The sequence below is a fragment of the Zosterops lateralis genome, assembly GCF_965231275.1.
Source record: "Zosterops lateralis genome assembly, chromosome: 1".
NCBI lineage: Eukaryota > Metazoa > Chordata > Aves > Passeriformes > Zosteropidae > Zosterops > Zosterops lateralis.
In genome coordinates, this window is record NC_139762.1 from 56,632,183 (window position 1) to 56,654,061 (window position 21,879).

General features: G+C 37.7%; 1 protein-coding gene across 1 annotated transcript in view; it reads right to left on the reverse strand.

Moving 5' to 3' along the window:
• Positions 1-21,879, reverse strand: part of ITGA9 (integrin subunit alpha 9) — a gene marked incomplete at its 5' end in the record, with an annotated part of 207,374 nt that overhangs the window by 99,850 nt on the left and 85,645 nt on the right. The window contains one exon of the mRNA XM_083854287.1: positions 117-272. Coding sequence (XP_083710413.1) covers positions 117-272 — 156 coding nt within the window. The remainder of the gene's footprint in view (positions 1-116; positions 273-21,879) is intronic.

The following is a 21,879-nucleotide window of genomic DNA, read 5'->3' on the forward strand; positions in this document are numbered from 1 at the left end:
TACAAAAAGGCTACTGTGTGCACATGACCCAGAGCTTAGCAATCCACTTTTAGAGCCACCTCTTCTGTAAGTTCAACCACAGGCCTTCTTGGGAAATAATGTAATCCAAATCTGACCTGATTCCTTTGTGCTATCTTTTGTCCTTTCTTCCAGCGAAGAATGGGCTTCAGAGCAGGTAGTTCCTTGTCCTCTTTTCCTCTTTCCATCACATGTTCCCCAAGGCTATATGAAGCTTCAAATACAATTGGAGAGATGACGTCCTCGACTCTTTTCTGTGCAAGAAGAAAAACAGATATTTCACCTATGCATATAGCCAAGCAAGTTTCTATCTACAACAATTATACATTCAATTAAACTAGATAATTTAATTAAATATGCAATTAAACCAGATTTCACACTGCAGACAACAGATTTCTCTACTTCCTTTATCTTTCTCCAGGTCAAACAGGAATAAGCATGTTACAATGAACAACTCAGAAGTTCAAAAAAAATATTAGAAGTTATTCTTTTGGGACCTACTCTTCAATACAGAGGAGCAGTGGAATATTTTGCCCATCTATAAATCAAGTGGTTTTCAATAAACATATTTTCTTTAAAAAGAAAAAAAAATAGAAAGGAATTCAATTATTCCTGCAGAAGGAAAGAGCAAATAATCTGAATCTCTGGGGTTTCAAAATCCTAGACTTTGACTGAGATCAGCTCCAGTGAGCTCCATTCATTGAAGGAACAGAAAACTCCATTTTCCCTTGTTGTTTTGCAGTATCAGTGAAATGAATGGATGAGTAAAGCTACTAACATGGCTATAAAATTGGATTACAGACATGCAGGGGCAAGAAAATCCACCTTCCAGTATGTTTCTCAAAGCGAAATTTACAGTTTCCTCCATCCTCAGCACAGCAACACTTTCAGTTTGTAAAAGAATAAAGTTTTTTAGTTTCTTTATTTGCTTATTGTAGGCTTCATACCAGATGTCTAGAATGGTGCCGTATTATTTGGCTGATGGGACAAAAGGATTGCCTTTTCTTGTTGCTGGAGCCCAAGCCACAAAATTCATACCATTTGTCACAACATGCAATGCCTAAATCCAGATTACTGTGCCAGGACAAAGTGCTCATTGTGCTCTGTTCAGTGCTGACTTCCAAAATCCAATTTACCAGAAAACATAAGTGCAAATCCTCTATCTTTTCATAGGCAAACATTCCTCTTAAATTTTAGTTACTTAAAAACATAGCATTAATTCAGCACAGATGAAATTGAGGCAATAAATAAATCCATAAGTAAGCACATCAAACCTTCAAATGGGCCAACTCTCAACTTTGCCTTGCACTGGTTAGGGTTTCTCTGAACACAACCCACCAACCGCATGAAGCAATTGAGATGCAATGCCACTAAAATTATGTCTTCCAGATGTGGGAAACCTGGGTACTGACTGGCTTTCAGACCACCCTGTTTGATCTGTTTCAAGACAACCATTTGCTCTCTCCAATATCTGTCCACAGATCTCTGAAGTCAAAGATTAGTGGCTAACCAAATTCCCAAATCATGGGTTAGGTGGGTGAATAATAGCAAATATCAGGCTTGGTGACATTTACCCTCCTGCACCTTCAGCCAGCCCTTAAATTCCCTATCCTAATACAAATGTCTGCCAGTACTCTGAAGTTTAGACTGGACATTTATTGGAGTGATTTGTGCTTTTTTGGTAAAGAACACCGATCAACAGCAGACATAGCAGCAGTGGTGATAGCTTGGCCTCTTCCCAGTCCCATAAAAAAGACTGTGGATGATCTGCAGTACTGTTAATCCTCTCAGCAGAAGTGACACTCATACCTGCAGCCTCTTCCTCAATCTCATCCCCAGTGCAGAATTTGTACCATACTGAGACTACTAAATAACAACACTACAACTCACAGAAGTTGCCAGCTTTGCTCTCGCAGAATATCAAGTGTATTGACTTAAGTGAGGAATGTTATCAGCCTACATGAAGACTTGGTAATACAGACAAACAAGACTATAAAAGAGCATGCCATACAGCAACAGTCAAACACAAATCATCAGGCAAATTGCCAACTGTATGCAACCAACTATGTAAAAACAGAACAATAAAAATGTATGGACCTACCATTTTTGTAACTTTATTACTGCAGTATGGTAAGAATAAGTAGTTAATCACTTCTACATGTTCTAATATGGTCTTGCAAGGTTCAGTCCAGTGCCTTTTAAAGTCAAAAGGTAAGTTTCCTATTGAATTTGATGAATATTGGAGTGTGCCTTTATTGTTTGCTGGATTTCTGCTTGATTTTAGTAATGAAATTGTGACTTCTCCATCGCCACAGCCCTGGGATATACATTTCACATACCCATTTCTCTTTAAGTAAGGATAAAATTATGAATGTTGCCCCATTATTAATTTTGCCAATTTAGTTGCTTCTGCTCACAATACTTCAAAAATTAAGGCAACAGTCTGTGGCATTTGTCTCCAGTAAGACAGAGACAAGACAGTTCTGTCTCACAGGTACACCACGGATTGTCTAGGATGTGAACACATAAAGAGAATAATTAATATTTGGCCAAGCACAGTCTGGAGAAGTACTATTTTAGACTGGAAATACGATCAATTTCTTTCTCTTTCAGTCTACCCAAATGTATTGCTTCCTGTGTTGAATCATATATTGATGACACAGCCCACAGATTGCTTTTAAGTATTCCTGATTTCTAAGAGGAAGTAAAAAGATTCAGTGAGAATAAGGTTTGAGATAGACTGAAAAATCCTTCAAGTCAAGGAAACTACATTTTTTGTATAAGTTGCATGACCTTAATGAACTGGATTTGTCAAGGGATATTCCACAAGCAGCTTTTACATATAATCACCGTTTGACATCACAAAGCTGCTATGCTACGGAAGTGACATAGGCTAAAGACATTTCTGAGCCCTGAAAAAACAAACCTGGCAAATCATAGCATATGGACAGCACAGCTTCAGTAATTGAAAAAAAGCTTGAAGGATGCTACAACAAGTGTAATATACAGGAAGTTCAAATTATGAACAGAAACAACTATGCAACTAGGATTCAGTACGTAACAGTAAGTTAATTTAAGTAATAAATACTTCATCTGTACAGACTGTAGTCACTGAACTGGTGCAAGTTTTCACTGTGCCTGAATTGGAAAGCTTATCCTAGCCAATGTGATAACAAAGGCTTGCTATCTCCTCTCACAGAACAATCACCTCAAGGAAAATTTTGAATCTTGTGGCAGTGACTATTCATGGCCATGTATTCCTTCTGGTTTTTTCTCTGACTTAGCAGGGGAGAAGAAAGCAAGAAAGCAAAGCATCTGCCAGATTTATGACTGTATTTCTGTTTGACTTTGGTACCAAAAAGTCCTAAAAATCTGAAAAGTAACCAAAGAGCAATGATCAAACATCACATCTGTGATTCTGAACATAATTTGCAGTTGGAATGTGATAACTGTAGGAAATAATTTTTGTCACTTTTCATAGACACAGGCTAAGGCACATCATAACAACACACAGATATAGAGTCCAACATCCTAAAGGCACACTGCCTTGGCAGAACCTTAACTTCAGGCTACCAAGAGCCCACACACATCAGGAATTCAAGCACATTTGGCTGGAACGAGACAGAGTTTTAGTCAAGAGACAGGATTTATTCTACTCATGGTGCAAGTGGTTGCCAGACTGGATATCATTTCAGCTTTCTTTTGGCTCAGTGCCACAGTACACTCAGGGGACTGTACATGAGCTCAATAAATCATCATATTTAATCCCCTTTCTTCAACAAAGTGTAAGTCTCCAGCAATGACTCTAGAGAGTGCCAAATTCCATTTTTAATTATGGCCATTGGGCTGAGAAATAAATTGAGATGTAAATAATGTCCACAATCTACAGCAGGAATAAAGGATGAAACATGGCCCTTTAAAGGAATGAATATGAACTACTTTTCAGCAGCAGCATCTGAAGAAATAGATATTGGAAGACATACACATACAGGATGACTTCTACAGTTGCTTGGTGCTTTTGTTCTCGTTCATGTCTTTCTGGAGTTTCTTTCTCTGTGCGAGAGTTCTCTGATCTGTCTGGCCTTTTTTCTCCTCCCTCTGACTTGATCATCAGGATTTTAACCCATGCATGAATTCCAGAGCTTTTACTGAATCCAGCACAGCTTTTCAGTACTTCTGAGAATTAAGTTCTGTTTTGTTAAATGACAACAAACAAATTCCTGAACCTGTTTTTTAAAACACTTAGCTCGAAACTTTTAGTCTAAATGTATTTATTTCAGGTGCTAAATAACAAGCACTAATAATAGACTAGGAATTTTTACAGGCTTAAACACACAAAATAAACTTGACAATCTCAGTTTAACAGACAACATATTAATGCTGCAAAATGTATGAAAGACACTGTACAATGCTAATCCAGCATACAACTTTGATCAGCTTACAGGTCAACACCACATAAACCCTCAACTCAATGTGAAGAGATAAATAGTTCCCTGATCAGTGATCTCAAAAATTACTCAAATGTCCACCACCCCTCAGAAACAAAAGCCACTAGTACTACTATCTATCAGAAGAAATTGCTGCTGTAGGTCCTAATAAACAAACATTATAGCTTATGAACCAATAAGATCACAATGCTTGACTTTAAAATGAACTATCTTCTCCTGTTTAGAGCAGGGGAAAAAAAAAAGCTAAGTATTTACAGGGTGTCACATGCCCTAATGTTATTAAGGGTTAGTGTTCAAAAGAACAGGAGTGCTTTCTTTACCCTCTTCCTAAATGCTTTACTCCAGCACACAAGTATTTCCATTAGGTCAGCAACTTCTCTTGGCACACACACTGAAAAGTGAAAAGATGTCCTGGGAAAGAAAAAACCAAATCCTAAATCTAGTTAAATAAACACCAGGCGCCTGGGAGCCTGTATGCATTGAGAGAACACCCTGAGACACTGAATGAAGAGCTGGAAGTCAAAACCCAAGCTGAGAACATTCTCACTGTGAGTCTAAATGCTCACCATCCTTGTGCATCTGGATTCCCACTATCAGCTGGCAAGTAATAAAGGTATTACTCATGTGGGCATGGGAGAAATTGCAATCAATAGTGCAAATATTCCATGTCAAAGGTTACAAAGGCTTAGCAATAATATACTATAGATAATCCTCTCATGGTAACCAATAAGTAAAGTTATTGCCTGCCATCCAAATTTGGTATTATGTATCAATGATCTCAGAACTTGATTTTCCAGCTCTGGACTAAAATGCATTATGGGAATATAGTTTCATGTTCTTTTTACACATTTGATATCAGCTCTTATATTGGACCTACTGTTTTCAGTTATGTTTTTATTACCCACTCCCTTTCTCCCTTTTATAGTTCACTTTCAGTCTTTCATTGGGGTTTTTAGATGAAAATACTTAGAAAATATATAGATAAATAATAAATAACATTTAGAAAAAAACAGAAAATTCTTTGACTATCTAAAATCATGTTACTCTCTTCTGAAGAAAACAGACCCACTGGATTAAAATGCCCAGCTTTTTCCTCATACAAGGCAAAGCACAACCAACCTGCAATATATGACAAGACACCTGCAATACTGACAACACAAAAATACAAATCCTTAGGAAGCCCAGGAGCTGATGGGTATTTATGAAATGAAGATGTGAACTTAGGTGAGCAAAGAGAACCCAAGAAGGCAGAAAGGGGGTAACAATTCAAGCTTTCATTTATTTTGTTCTGTTTCTGAAAATATAATCTATTTCAGCAGGGAATAGTATACAGAAAAAGACAATAATTAAATCCAGACTCTTCCTGCACATATGTAACATCATATACTCTTTTTTTTTCCACTGGAGTTTCTGAATTTCATATTCCGCTGATACAATGTTTTATCAAAAAAAGCTTTAAAGAGATTTCCATTAAAGGTGTCTTAAACTGCACTGAGTGCAGAATAAGAGTTAGTTCAACTACCTGCTTCCTTTATACAGTATTTCCCTCCAACTCTGATTGAGAGGTCAAACACAGGGAGGCTGTGTATGAAGCTGTTAGAAGAGAAGGAGTTTAAGATCCTTGGCCCCCGAGTCATCATATATGGTAACAGGTCTACTAAAAGATCAACACACCAATGGACCTGGGAAAGTGTTAACTTCATGGCTGATTTCATCATTCATATACTGTATTTTCTTGTTCACTATCTTGCTTTCTTCATGTACCGCATTTGCTTGTTCACTCTCTTGCTTTCTTCCTATATACATCTGGATAAAACCAGCTGTATGTGTCATCCAACCAACTTCCAGTGCAAAATTTCCCACACAACTGTCCTCAGAGCAAAGGACTGGGGTGAAAACAGACTCTTCCATCCTCTTCCTAGGCCATAGCCCACAGGGGTGGTCAGGAGCCCTCCTTGGTGGTTCTATGCCCCTTTTGCTGTGGTATTTCAGACTGAAGGCATAATGCAGGCAAATAGCAGCTGATGACTGCTATTTGATTGACACTGAATGGCATTGTGCCCCCCAGTCTTTGCCTGAGTTCTATCTGCTTCTTCATAGCCAAGAATAAACCCCTGACCTACTCTTTAAGAGAGAGCAGACATCCTTCCTTCATTCCCTTCTTCTCATGATGGTTTTTCTTCTTTCTCTTGAAAAAAATATGGCAGAAGCATCTGGGCACATTTCAAGAGCCAACAGAAAAGTAACCAAAAGGCTTCCCCCAGAATCTCTGTACAGGACACAGGAGAAGGACATACTTTTCTCCTCAGTGTTTCCCATTGACCACGCCACAAAGTACCTGACTAAATGCCTGCTCCCTTTTGAAGGTGCCTGTCACTTCTCAGGGAAAATACCCATTTAAGACAGGTTTATATTAATTGAGACAGGATTCCCCACCCCTTCACGCATATGAGTCTGTGGTGGTTTAAAAATGGTATTTCCCAATCTAGTGTTCCCACTGAATCAATCCAAACCATGCACTGCTTGCTTACTCCTCTCTTTCACTCCTCCCTCCTGCAGTGGACTGGAGCAGAGAATATGAGGCCCAAAAGGGCTGAGAACAATTTACTGGAAACAGTATAAAGTATAAAAGTATAAAAATACAAAAGTATAAAAGTATGAAAGTATGAAGTTCTTAAATATGTTATTCAACAATGATAAAGCTTTTCTCCTTGTTTCACAGATCATTCAAGAAGAGGCAGGAACCTCCTCCCTAGAAGCCACATCAGCAAATACAGTTGCCCAGGTCTCAGATGTCTGGGCTAGAGGACATTATACGATGACAAAGGGAGACTGTTTATCCCCACAGATGAGAGCAGAATGAACAAATGTTTCTCAGGGGATCCAAGCAAAACCAAAACTTTCCCTTCAAGTTCAGTGGGCTCTAAAAACAAACAAGGCAAATATTTCCACAAATAAGTAGAAACCAGTTCCTCAGATCAAAGCTGAAAGCTCTACTCTGAAGCTGGGATTCACAGGGAATAGAAAAAAATGGCATTTTACACCAACAATATTGAATGAACTGCAATAAGGTTTTAACCTAATATGATTAAGTGCAGGTATTACCACTTTTCACATCTCCTTTGATTCCATGTTCTCCTTTGAGTACTTTTGATTAGTTTACACATTATCCAATGTGTGTGTTTATCCTAACAGCAGTACATTCTCAAATCTCCATCTCTCTGTTCCACAACATGTAAAATTTTGGTAACAACACAAAATTGTGGTCTACATGGAAGACTACTTTAGATGATTTAGTGACCCTAAATGGATAAACAGAATATGCTGTGATTTGGGATGAGAAAAGAGATTTCAGCAAAGCTGGGAAAGGGCAGAATTAGCCTCTTCCCAACCACAGGCCCTGACAACTAAATACACACAAATCCCTGGGGAGAGGTCTGAAAGAGATTCTAACCAGCAGGAATCATAAGGAGAAAGTATCAGAAAATGGGAGGGGTAGGGGAATGATGGGGGCAGGGAGCATTGGGGATTGGCTTATTGTTTTATAGTTTGGATTTCAGGAAAATATAATATATAAAAAAAGTCATTAAAATACACATTTATCTGCATTAGATATTATCTTGCATTTTAGAGGCGTAAAATAATCTTGATCTGTACAGATTGCTCTCCTTGGGTCTTTGGTGTCTCAGGAATAACCACTTCTTTCCTCCTGATTATCATCGTTTGCATTGTACCCTGAGCACAGTACAGACATTTTGTGAAGGGCTGTGATACAAAATGTCCTCCTCTGTATACAGCAACCCATTAAAAACCAAGAGACAATCCTGTGGAGAAAGGCATCTTCTCAGGCCTAAGCCATAAGGCAACTGGAAGCAATTGCATTGTGCCAAAAACTTGTCTGACACTGACCATGGCAGACCCAACTTAAAAGGAAAAAGAGTCCTTTGTTGCCCTCCAGTTTGAGTGTATGTAGTGTAGCAACACTGCCCTTGGGCAACTAAATTTTCAAAGACTGAGGGCTCAGAGCACTAAGATTGGAAGCACTTTTGGTAACAGCATCAACATAATAAATATGCTCACCCTAGCTATCAAACTAGGTCAAAACTGATGTTATTTCATTCTCAGGAGTGAAATCTTTCCCTTATTTTCCTACTGAATGAACTTTGGAACATATATTTCCAAGGTCTGTTCATTTCCAAATTGGCTGGAATGCAGTGCTGAAGTAAGAGCAGACCACAGAACCATTAAGTGCATGGGAGGAAAAATACCAGACAGTGCAAGGAGCAACTGCAGAGAGCTGTAAGTCCATCAGAGGCATGGTGCTTAGAGCTTGGGAAACAAAAGGTGAAGAGGAGATGGAAAAAAAAGGATATCAAGGCTACAGTCCAGGATGACAGAGCTTTGACCCTACAAGCAGCAAATATCAAATGGTGAAAATCACCACCAGCAACCTCTAAATGCTTTGTAATACTTAAGAAAAAGCTTCAGTAGTAGACAGAGTCTTTCACAAAAGAATCACAGATCAGAAGTGTGTACCAGATTCCCTGCACAGCCTGCTCAAACATCAACTGAGCTTTGCCTTGGCTTGGGCACATAACACCAGGAGTGTGTTTTATTCATCAAATTGTGCTGTGAGGGTAACGGACACAAACTGACACTAACAAGTTTCAATATTTTGAACTTTGTCTCAATTTATGTATTATTGGTTCAAAAACTGTGTCTTCGCTCCTAGACACAAACCACATTCTGCCATTTTTATCCCACTGTCTGTGGGATTTTGTCATATCTCTTTGTTTTGGTTTCAAAACTGTTTCAAAACTCATGTACAGAGAAACTGATATTGCTTTCCTATAATTTGTCTCTATTTTTTCAACAGAAAAGTCTTAGAAACAAATATTGTGGTACTAATGATACTTTAAATTCTTCCCTCTTAAAGATAAATTACCCTAAGAGGCAGTAATAGACTGTATCATTCAGTCTACCTTCTTGTATGTCCCAGATGTTACAATTCATTTGTTAATTTCCACCACATGAAATAATTTGTTTATTTTACAGGAACACATATAGTTAGGTCCTACAATAATCCCTCTTGAATTTAAAAGGCCCTGGGTCAGGCTTTTTTAAATGTATATGACATCACATTTCAGTCACAGGTTTATGTTACACCTTTCTCTGCTACTTAGGTGCCTCTTGGTCTTCATTAAAATAAAAACACTGTGATTCATTAAAAATTTCAAGTGAGGCCTTCCCTTGAACACTTAAACAGGTTTTATAGTTTTTTACAGCATTATGTAAATAGCAAGCATCTCATCAGTGAATACACAATTCTACCTCCAGCAAAAATAAAAATCTATACAGAACAAGACCCACTCCAAGACACCATTCTCTCTGTGTGTATACCTAAAGAGCTCATTGCTTCTTTTTGCCAACCATCATGCTGAGAAGTCATGTTCAATTGTTAGTCCTGAAATCTGCTATGGTCCTGAAATCCTTCTCAAGGTCTGTGCTTTGCAGAAGACAATCCTCTCTTAGGGTGAATCATCATGATATTGTATCCCATAATCATCTGTGCCCAAAAATTGTTACTGTATACTTCAGATCCTGCATCCAGGGACCTCATGTACCTGTGTGCGTGGAGGCTGCTTGTGCACAGCTGTTTAGGTGGTATTTATGCCAGTGACTACCTAATCTTTGCTTAGGCAAAGGTTTCTCTTTCTTCTTAGGTTTGTTTTTCCTTGGCTCAGAGAAGCTGCAGTAGCAATCTTTGAGCTGCCTTGAGGACAAATTCCACAGCTGCCTGTCTGAAAAAAAAATGGGGGCATTGCACTGGCAGAAGTAGAGCAGAGCGGTCCTGCTCCAACTCAAGCTGTTGCTAAACGTGCCAGGCTGGAGAGAGGAAGACCCTGAGTGGCTCCAGCCCAGCTGCTTCACCTGCCACACTGGCTGCATTGTGCCTCACAGTGGGGAGGTCAATGCTGGACAAGACTTCACGTATTCATCTGCTGCTGGAACTGCTTGGGGAAGCTCCAGCCTTCCCAAGACAGAGCTGGTGCAATCTTGTATTCCATACCCAGAATGGGTACTTCCAGGATTTTGGGTTTCTCTTTTTTTCAGTGGGTTGGTGAGGTCTAACCGTTTGATATCTAGCAGTTATTTACTTTTTTCCCCTTCCTGTTGGCATTCTGTTTGTTAATAAACCATGTTTTTTTCCACTTTAATCTATTAGTATTAATTTCTTATTGGTGGGATGGGATTGTTGGAACCTTAAAGGAGACAACTCATTCCAAAGTGTTTTCCTTTGAATTGTCTCGAACAAAGACCAAGCCCCTTCTCCCCCTTCGTAGGCAGGATATACAGGCTTTGTTCCCGGATGAGTGATCTCACACTTAAATGGATTAAAATAAACTTTACTTAAGTGGCTCAGCATAGTAGATGATTCAAAGCACTTTTTTATAAAGTTTCTATCCTCCCCTTTTAACCAAGTATTTTTGTGTAATGTACAAAATGTGGATGTAATTTTGTATGTATTTTCAGATTTTTAATAATTGATTTTAAGCTTTCTACTGATCTCTGAAGAACATAAGTAGAAATAACCCACTTAATAACCGTATACTGGTGTCTTCTTTCTACATCAGTCTGCTAAGTATTAACTTTTATATAGACAAATTTTGTGCATTTTTTAAATCTTTTTTTTTAAATCATAGTGCCTAAAATGTTAAGTGAAATTGCAAGCCCCTAAAATTCTATCACAATCTTAATAGTTACCTTCACAGATCTAACTCACTAATTCAATACTCAGGGTTTGGGGTTTTTTCTTTCTTAAATCAAGCTGGTTTTGTTCCTTTAATTTCTTGAGCATGACATAATTGCATTCCCATTATGTTGTTTATATGATGATGTCAATCTACAACCCTTTAGATCAGCTTTCCTATCCTTTTTTGGTATATTGACATTTTAAAGCTCTCAATGCTTCCTGAAATTTCCCTTGCATTGCAAGATTTAGAAAAAGCTCACAATAGGGAGCCAGAGACCTCTTCAGCAAGTTTTTGGGACTCTTAAGTTTCCAGACCATTTTAGTCTGTTTATTCCTGGTAGACAGTATTTGACATTGTCCATATTTACAAATGCATTAAAAGTACAGCATAAACTTCATGAAATATGAATACACTCTCATCCTCCTTAACAAAATCTGTAAGTATTTAATGAAGCACTTTTAGCTCCATGTACAAATGATTTTATTATCGTAATCAAATAATGGGCCAATATTATTGCTGAGATTTACTTCATTAATGCATCAGAACTTTATTTTGGAGAGGCTAGAATCACAAAGGAAAGACCGCCACACACATTCTGAGGGGACAAAGTACAGCTGCTGCACCACGAGTACTAATGGCCTTGTTTTAGTAATCTTGGGGTAGCCAGGCAATAGGTCAGTAATCTTTTATCATCTTAGAGAACAACATAGGGAAGGATGCGAGTTGAGAAAACTTTCTAAAAGTGCACTGCACTTCTTTCTCTCCTCTCCCAAGAAAAATGCATGTGTCCAGACAACTACTCTCAGCTTCCTCACTATCCAGACTAATTTCAAGTGTGACAGCTAGAACTCTCCATAACCTGAAATCATGAAAACAGCTATAAATGACTGCATGATGGGATGTTTATATGCTAGAATTACTGGTATAGTGTGTCTCAATAGACACAGAGCATTTTACTAGAAATGGAAAAATGTCCTGTATAAAGCTCCATACAACACAGTAAATATTTAAATCTAGATGGCAGAAATTTACCTCTGCCCACAGGTAATCTGATTCTTTTAAAAAATACCTCAGCCAGTCGAGGAAGAATAAAATGAGTCATCACAAGCAACAGGATGAAAAGAAAAGGCTTACTTAGCTCAGTTTTGTTAAAAATATGGAAGGATTTTTAGGTTTTCCTTTTATTTAAAGTGGTTGGAATTCTCTTTCCACAGAAACCTGTTTTTAGCACTGCTCATCTGTAAAGAAGAGACTTCTCTCAGCATATGACATTTAAAAAGGAAACAAAAAGGAAAAAATACAGCTCATGTTACAGTTGTCAGCATCCACCTCTGGCAAGTTTTTCCAAGGCCTCCGAGAGGAAAACCCTTCTCATTATGTAGAAATAGCCTCCATTGACTTTTCCACTCCTCTAACTGCCAGTTTGCAGCACACGTCATCTCAGAGGTATACCTTCACAACTATTTTTTACCAATTGACTACATCTTTTCACTGGAAAGGGCATTTAAAAAGATAATAAAAAACCCTAAACAACCAAAACAATGTAAAAATATATTACAAATCATCCAGAGGATCCTAAATTAACATCTGTTCACTGCTAGCATGGCCCAGATTGTGGTAGATGAATGAAATATTTTCCTAAAACTTCAAACCCTTGGGAAAGATGGTTACATTTAGTGTTGTTTAACCCTAATGCTTTAGGAAATAGTTATTGAGGTATTTGTGGTATTCTATGCACAGTACACAAATCAATGTTTAACATAAACAATGTTACCTGCTCTGCAAAGACGAAATTATGTAAAGGCTGAAGGTTTCCCAGTTTACTTTCTTGGCTAGTAAATGAAACATAAAACATAAAATGAAAACTGACTACCCAGAAGAAGCCATGACTACCGTAAGACTCAGAATAACATTCAGGAAGGTTTGGTAATCTCCTTCTCTGGAAACCCAAAGAGAGGAAAATTGTCTCATTTTCAAACAAAATCAGGATTACTCAAAAAGTCCAGAAGTCATTTCTCCTGAAACAAAGTAAAATCTTTCTTTGAAAGAAAGGAAAACCTGCACGCTCATTGATGTAATCATTGCCTCAGAGGTGAAGCACAGGTGAACATCACTGCAGCCATGCAGCCCTGAAAAACATTTGTGCCATTACATAACCAAAAAGGGTACACCTTTTGAAAGTTGTATTTTACACATCCTTCACTTCCTTTCACATTTAATATTTGTTTTTAAAGCACTTGGTCAAAGAAAATGTTTTTATAACTCTCCAACTTGATGGGTAGAAATTTATGGAGCTCTTCAAATAATCACTCCTGCTGTCATGGGTTCTCACATGACAACCTTCAATCGCAATACTGAGCGATTTTGACAAATCCAAACTAAGCTAAAACTAGTCAAAACCAGTTTTCTCTGAAAATCCCTGCCTAAATAGCACTTGCCCATTTCCGCTCACTGTGTACACGAACGTACATATTTGACATGCAAATCAAATTATTACCCTTCCAACTGAATATTGTTAACAAAGTCTATAACCTCCTCATGAGGAGAAGAGAAGGGGCAGACATTGATCTCTTCTCTGTGGTACCAGTGACAGGACCCAAGAGAATGGCCTGAAGTTATGTCACGGGAGGTGTAGGTTGGATATTAGAAAAAGCTTCTTCCCACAGTGGGTGGGAAGTGGTCACAGCACCAAACTTGACAAGAGTTCAAGTGTTTAGACACTCTTGGGCACATGGTGTAACTCTTGGGAATGGTCCTGTGCAAGGCCGGGAGTTAGACTCAATTCTTGTGGGTTCCTTACAGCTCAGCATATTCTGTGTTTCTGTGATTATTTTGGTTTTACATGAATGTAGATGCAGTTTGCATGCACAGTTTTCAAAAATAAGCCCTCAGTCTGATAATTTCTACACATTGAAAAATCCTGTGTGGTGTCCTTAGCTCCACCCCAGCCTTGAGAGACCAGAAAAACCTATAAAATTAAAACAGTTTAAAAAAGGCTCATTTTTCTTTCCATTTACTAAAACCATAATATAGTCTGCTTCTCTTCTGTGTTTTAGACCATACTGTAATACACTAAGCCTTTATTACAGCAACGTGAGACCTGAAAGTTCCTGAAAGACCTCTAGTCAATTAGCAATCATTGTCAAACTTCAAGTTTAGCCCCATTAGGCTTGCTTTAAACTGTTTCTTAAACATGCATGCAACAAGTCCCACATAAAATTAAAATTATATTTGTCTCTCTAGACAAACATAACACATGGTCTGAATGTAAGGTATTACTTAGGAAGTGATTTGGTCAGTTCCCACAGAGAGTAAATGGTACATTAACAAACAGACCCCCAAATGCATGACAACATAAACTTACAGACCATTCGAAAAGAATGACATGGGAAGGGAGAGTATCTTAGTCAATGAAAAAGAAGGCTGTACATCTTTCTAACTAGTACTCCTAAAATCAAAATACGTTTCACATCTGCTATGAGGCAGGACTGAAACGGCAATCAGGAGCACCTGTTGGCCCATGACACATGCAAAGTCCCAGTTCTCTGAACATGGCTGTAAGAAAGATCAAGAAACTATTCTCAAGGTCCTCTGTACAGCACTGCTTGTCTCCAAGCTTCTTCAGCCTGTTCTTAAAGTGAACTTATGTCCTTCCAGTGGTACTTCCTTGTGACCACTGCTGCCGCCATCTCCTGTGAGCTCAGGTTTGTGTATAATCCAGATCTGTAGACCAATCTCTATGTTCATCACTGCCACTTGAATAAAACGCAGCAACAATAGCCAATGATTTTAAGACAGCAAAATGATATTGCTACCTTCATATACTCTTGGGATGGTAAGAATATATGTATACTTTTAAGAGCAGAGCAAGACCTAGACCAGTTGATCCCATACCTCCTCAACTCACGCTTTGTTCATCAGCTCAGAGCTTGCAAACCTCACCAGAGGGAACTGAGTACCAGAAGACCTTGACAAAGTACGCTGTGGAAGGGAAAGAGGTATGGAGACAGCTGTGGGAAGGGCAGAAAATGCCATTTTCACTTTAAAAAACTTCAGTGGCACTTCTTATTAATGGAAACACTTGGCTTTTGGTCAGCCTGAAGAACACTTCCACAGCCATTTACAATAACATTGTCAAAAGTCATTTATATACAAAGCAGTCAGACAGAGACTGCATATCCTGCAAACCAAAAAAGGAAGAAGCTATGCATTCCTGATTTGGAATCATGGTGCTTTTTTTAACTCTCTTTGCTTTCTACCCATCTCCTAGCTGGAAAATTTATATATTCAGCTTTTTCTTTTCTCCCAGAAAACAGACATAAAGCAATCTAAAACAAGATCAGCAGCCTCTGAACTAGAATAAGTATAAAGTGTAAAATATACCCTTGCTTTCTTAAATTCACTTCTTTCTGTAATACAGTACAAATATCTGGTTAGACACAAAGCAAGTGAAGTGCAATGGAGGAAGGAAATGTTTCTGAAGAGAGTATGACTGGAGACAGTGCATATGAAAACTCTGCATGAAAAGCAAATCCATTTTTCTTATCAAACTTGAAGAGCAGCCTCAGAGCCATCTGTGTGGAATCCTGCTACAGACCATCCAGGCACTAAGCAGATCAGAAATAGGGCTACAGCTGAGGCACCTGGTCTGTGAATGGAATATAGATCATGAGAACTAATTCCAGCTACATGAACAATGAATCAAATCCTTTTTATCTACCCATAGGTTACCTTAATTTTCACCTGACCTTTTCCTCATGGGTAAGGGCATGTGGGAGTAAAAAGGAAATATACAAATGGGATTCTGCTTCTCTGAGGAACACTCTTGATGAAACCATCTTGTTTCACTTTTGTTGTAGTTATTAAGTGTATCTACCATCCTTCCCCTGTAGTACCCAAAGATTCCAACTTAGGTTAAAAGAAACTCATATTAACATTTTGGTAGGCTTTCCAAGCTGCAAAGAATTGAAAAAGGCATGTTCACCAGGTAGGACTTATAGGAAACCATCATCTTCACATTCAGTGTGTGCACCATGAACAATAGAGCACGCACTGGGAATGATGACATTGCCAAGCCATGTTGGTGAAGGACATGTTTGTATTTCCAGATTCACCTTTTATTCTAGAATGCATGTGTACTCTTTTCACTAATGTCACAAACAAATTCCAATCTTGTTAAGAATCAGTTTAAAGATACTTGCCTCTTTAACCAGCTACTGGCTGGTTCACAGTCTTACTTTGGTAATGTGGATTTAAAAGAAAAAACAAACAAACAAAGCTGCACCAAGCAAGCAGACAAAACAAAAAATGTCTTCCATAAACTCAACCAAATAGATTACTTAAAAAAATGTACCAGAGACTCAAAAGCTCATGAATATCACTATATGCTGCTTCAGCCCTCAGCTTCAGCTTCAAACTAGGACAGTGTGCTTGGTCTTGGGGCTTCATCAGACTTTAGTGAGGGATTTCACAAGAGCACGTTCTCTGTGTGTACTGCCATCCAAACTGCATTGAGGCCCTCACCAGGGCAGTGGGTTTCCCCACAGGTGCTACACATGCTGAGGTAAATCCCTATTTTGAAGACAGTCTGTCATGAGAGGCAGATGGACAGCTTGCCTGGGAATTATCCTTGAAGATGTCCACTCTTGCTTTCCCTGCAGATACTTTTCCTTTCAAATACACATTTTATAAACGACAGTGTTCATAACCTTTTTCCCTCCCACTCCAATAGAATGGGTGCTCACTGCAAGTGTCACTTAAAGATTGAAAAGATTTTACCTTACTGTGAGACCTCCATAATCACCTTCACTGACATTGTTCAAAGCCCAGAACCATGGCAGCTCCCTGCCACGTTTGGAGGAATACACACACTGTTTCTTCCCACCACACTGTCCCCAGAGCATCCTTATTGTGTGGTATCAGTCCTCAGCTACAGCTGGTCAAAGAAAGGTCATTTTTCAGGCTCTGATTGTAAAAGCCCTTCATTTGAAAACACTCAAAGACCTTTTAGACCTTTACTTTATTACTGTGAACTTACTAGTAAGTATTTTTGGTTTTCAAACTTTTAAAATACATTCCTTGTGGAAGACAAATTTTGTCATCTCTAGCTGCATTTACACATCATGTTCAATGCAAACTGTATAGACATTAAAAAGATGAAAAAATAAAGTGGTTCAAAAATGTACTTTTCCAACCTTGCCCAAATCCAAAACCAAGTAAAATCTTATTTTGTCTACACATCACAGCCACACTACTTGGAAAATTTCATTCCCCAAACAGCAGCCTACCAAAAAGGCACAACAGTGTGAAAAAAAGGGTGCTATAATTGAAATCCTTTTGCAGCCATAATTATTGCAGTTGCTATAAAGCCAAAGCTGTAATTTTGCAATGCAAACTAAAGTGAAAGGAAAAAAACTAGTGCAATTTTTTTGAAAGCTATGAGGAAGGCTATATTTCCTTTCCTTCTGTTTAATCAAAGTAGTGAAGATTGGGGTCACGAAGAGTCATGAAAGCTGTACTACTGTTCTCTCCTGGGATCCAGACTTCTCTGTATTTTTGCAACATAACACAATTAAATTATATTCATAAATCATCTGGAACATTACCCAAAGAAAAGGGGGGGAGAGAAATTCAAGTCCCAGTCTATAATGGCTTAGATTCCTATAGCCACAGAGTAACTAATAATTTACATACAGTAGCTGAGAAGAGTGTTGCAAACTAATGAAAAAGAGAAGAAGCAGGAGAAAGGACTCCATCCAAGTCAGTCAGGCAAAGCAAAGTTGCAAGGAGGTGTCCTCACAAAAAAATGCAAGTTGAAGTATGCACACAACCAACCTCAATCTCCCAGACCTCACCATCATCTAGAGAAATCCAGAAATGTAGCTAGAACTCAAATCTTTGGATTGGAGAACAGATTTTGCTTTGTTTGGCTACAAAATTTACATTGATCAACTTTTTTTCTCAAGATTTTATTTTTGCTTTTCAGCCCAATAGAGACTAAAAATTTTCTGAGGATAACTGAAGTGATGATGATGATGATGATGATGATGATGATGATGATATTCCAGTCCTTCTCAGAGTGAGGGGATACACTATCAATGCAAGAATCTTTGCTTTGAATATTTTATCCACATGAGTACTTCCCAGTTATTTGCTGAGGGTATGGGATATGCTCAGCTGAAGCATAAGGAGACAATTCAGGGTCTCATGTTTATGTTTGCAGCTAAAGCAAGCAGGATTGACTATTTGTACAGAATTCAGCACTGCTACATGATCAAGCAGCATTTTAAATTCAAACAGTATTGGCTCAATTTATGAGCTCTGAGTTTTCAAAATGGCAATTATATGGAAATATTAAACATTATCATACTTAACACAGATTTTGAATGTAAAACCTTATTTGCTCTTCATGTATCTTCTGCAGCTGGTTAAAGGATTTGTGTTTTAGGTTTTAGAGTTTTTTTCAAACTATAAAAATTCTATAGAAAGACAATGCGTTTTATTTTTCCTCTATTTGAGATAAATTGCTAGTTTAGCCAACAAACAAACCTTTGTAAAAATATCCATAAATCACTTTGTACCATGGTCAGGAATCCATTTTAAAAAAGTAGCAAAGTACCTGTAATTATTTTGTCCCCATTTACAAGAGAATAATCAATGCTACTTTTGGTCACTTGCTCTTTGAGGTATTACTGAAAAAAAAAAATGATTGACCTCTTCAAAACTACAGAATTATCAATAATTTTCTTAAATACAGTATGTATATTCCTTTCTTTCATAGCTTCTCATTTCACTAGATAAACTTATTTTCTTTGAAATAAAAGTCTACTGACTACGCTTGTAACTACAGATGAGCAGGACTTGAGACTGCTTCTCTTTCTCTTTTTGTGATAAAAAGATAAATGGTGTTATATAAAAGGTTCAGAAAATTTTCTGCAAAACTGAATGAGAAAAATTGCAAGTTCTTTCAGTTACAAAAAGCCCTCTCACAACTCTTTGTGACACTGTAAGGAAAAGATTGAAAGTATTTACAATTTTTTTAAAATTAGATTTAGAGCTAATTAATTCTGAATTTGAAGGGAAAAAACAAGGAAAAAATGAGGGAATGATTCTCAATTATTTCCTACAGAAATTACTATCTCAAATAGAAAAAAATATTGAGCATAAGGTCACGGATGAAAAACACTAACCAACTGGAAGACAAACCCTTTTGTTCTAGACTGTCTCTTCCCACATAAGCATACAAACAGGAAAAAAAAAATACTTTCTAATGTTGTAGTATGAATCATCCAAATTTTGAAAAACCGATTTTCTTCTGATCTTCAAACTTCTGGGTATTTACATGACTTTATAAAAAGTCTATCTTTTCCACTTGTACATACTGTATTTTCTCAAGGCCACGTCACTGTCTGCATATAGCCCATTCTTTCCTGGAAACCCCAGTCACTCCTTATTCCCTGTATCTTTTAGGCATAATGCCTCAACCTTCCCACATTACAATTTTCCTCTCACTTGCAAGCACCATTCAGCATAGGCAGTATGGCTTTACTTAACTTCCATTTCTGATAAGCATAGAAAAAAAATTATAACCCAAAGATAAATGTTACAATGAATAAATACATTTTTAAAGCGTATTTCAGGAGTTGTAGAAATTCAGTGGAATTCATATGGAAAAGGTTTAATGCTTATTTGCAGTACAACTCACTGCTAACTTGCAGTTGTTTAGAGTTTACATAGCTATACTGTGAAATTCCTCCTTCCAAAGGTCTGAATCAAGAGAAATTGAGTATTTCAATTACTGCAATTTGTTGTCTTATCAAACCAAGCCCAGTTTTAGCCAAAGTAAATCAGAGTGTCTTTACATCTCATCATGCAAATCCACTTACATAGAACAACCCCAGCAGTACCATTAAAATTCCTCTTATTTAAAGCGATGGGAATGTCTGCCACACACATTAGACTCTTCTTATCCCAAAAGCAGTGAGTGCCATGCATTTCATCTTACACAGCAGAGTAAGAAAAAAAAAAAAAAAGTTTTCTTTTTGTTTGTGCCAAGCTGATGATGATGGCAGACCACTTTCATTTTTTCTAAGTCATAACACTTGCCAGCAAAGCTTCTGTTTAAAAAACAATGCTAACCCACTGAAAAGACACCCAAGCATTAAATATTGATTGGTTCAAATGACAAAAGCAGCTTGGGTTTGGGATAGTTTTGGTATTCCTCAAGGGCCATTATGAAAAGACTGCTTCAGTTTTGGGTATTGAGGGTTTAATGGGGCAGGGTCAGATGTTGCTATGTCATGTCAAGTTCCCTCCAGCCTACTAATATGAAACCCTGAAAAGCATCATCATAATGAAGAACTTTTTCCCTCCTTGGCATGGTATTCATAAAAAATGGTCTCTTTATACTTTAAAGAAAACACAGTCTTTAAACTTTTCCAAGTAATGCGTTTCAGAAGAATCACATTCCATATGAGGGAAACCACAGGAGACGAAAATAAGACTGAAAGATTCAAACTTCTTGATCAGTTCTTAAACTACTTTAAGAAAAGCAGTTTATTTGCACATGGAATGTGCAGACAAATAACAAAAATTGGACGTGAAAAGGTACACTTTTGAAGTAAGAAAATAGAGTTCCTTAAATGTGTAAATAAAGCAAGGAACATTTGAAATAAAATAAATGGGAATAATCTGCAGGATTTGAAAAAGATCATTATCTATTTATCTGTGTTATATCTCAGGAGTATAATCATGTATGCTAGCTAAACTAGCTTTAGACTGAGTTCCTGATAACTATGTAGCAACTATGTAGCAGAAGTTTTATAATTTGAGGGACTCCTAGATATTTTTGAATGGAAAAGAACTGCCTGCAAAGCTAGAGAAAAAAATTCATGTGTTTGCATATTTTATTCTTTTTTAGGCACAACCTTGCATATAGTCTTCGCCACTGCCAGCTTCTGGAAGGGATGCAAAAATCTTGATTTATTGACTGAAACTATCATATATTATCTCAGTAAACCCACCTCATCAAAGACACACTGTGCCACGGGGACATGCTTTTAACAGCACTTTCTCCACAACTGTTTTTCCCCTCCAAAATTATCAGTCATTGCACATTTCCTGTCCAAGAATAAACGGTTGTGAAAAACGAGGTTCACTTTTTAGTAAATTTTAAGAAATATGTTTAATAAAATAATTAAGACAATTAGGAGATAAGAAAAAACCAAAAACGGCCGGCCGGGTGACTCGGCATTCAGCCAAGTCCACACCTTGTCTTCTCAGGGATACTCGTTAAATACCCTTCTCGTTATATCGATATATGAAATTCCATAAACTAGTTTCCATATTCCAGGAACTGCTTTGCTTGGTCCCTCCTTGGGTCCGCCTTTTTAGAGCATGCGTGTTTCGTGGCTGTGTCCTTGTTATCGCGTCCAGCTTGGGCCTTGGTCCGTGCCTTCTGCGGATGATAGATGCTGATAGTTGGTGTTATCAGTAGCAGAGTCTTCTTTACATGTTCACTGGATGTTATCCCAACCAAACAGACAGTTTAAGCAAACTTACACCAACTACTCCCTTTATATCTAGTCTTACCAATAGCAGAAATAAACTTATATCCTTAATATCCTTACTATGTTATTAATCATATAGCATACATCTTG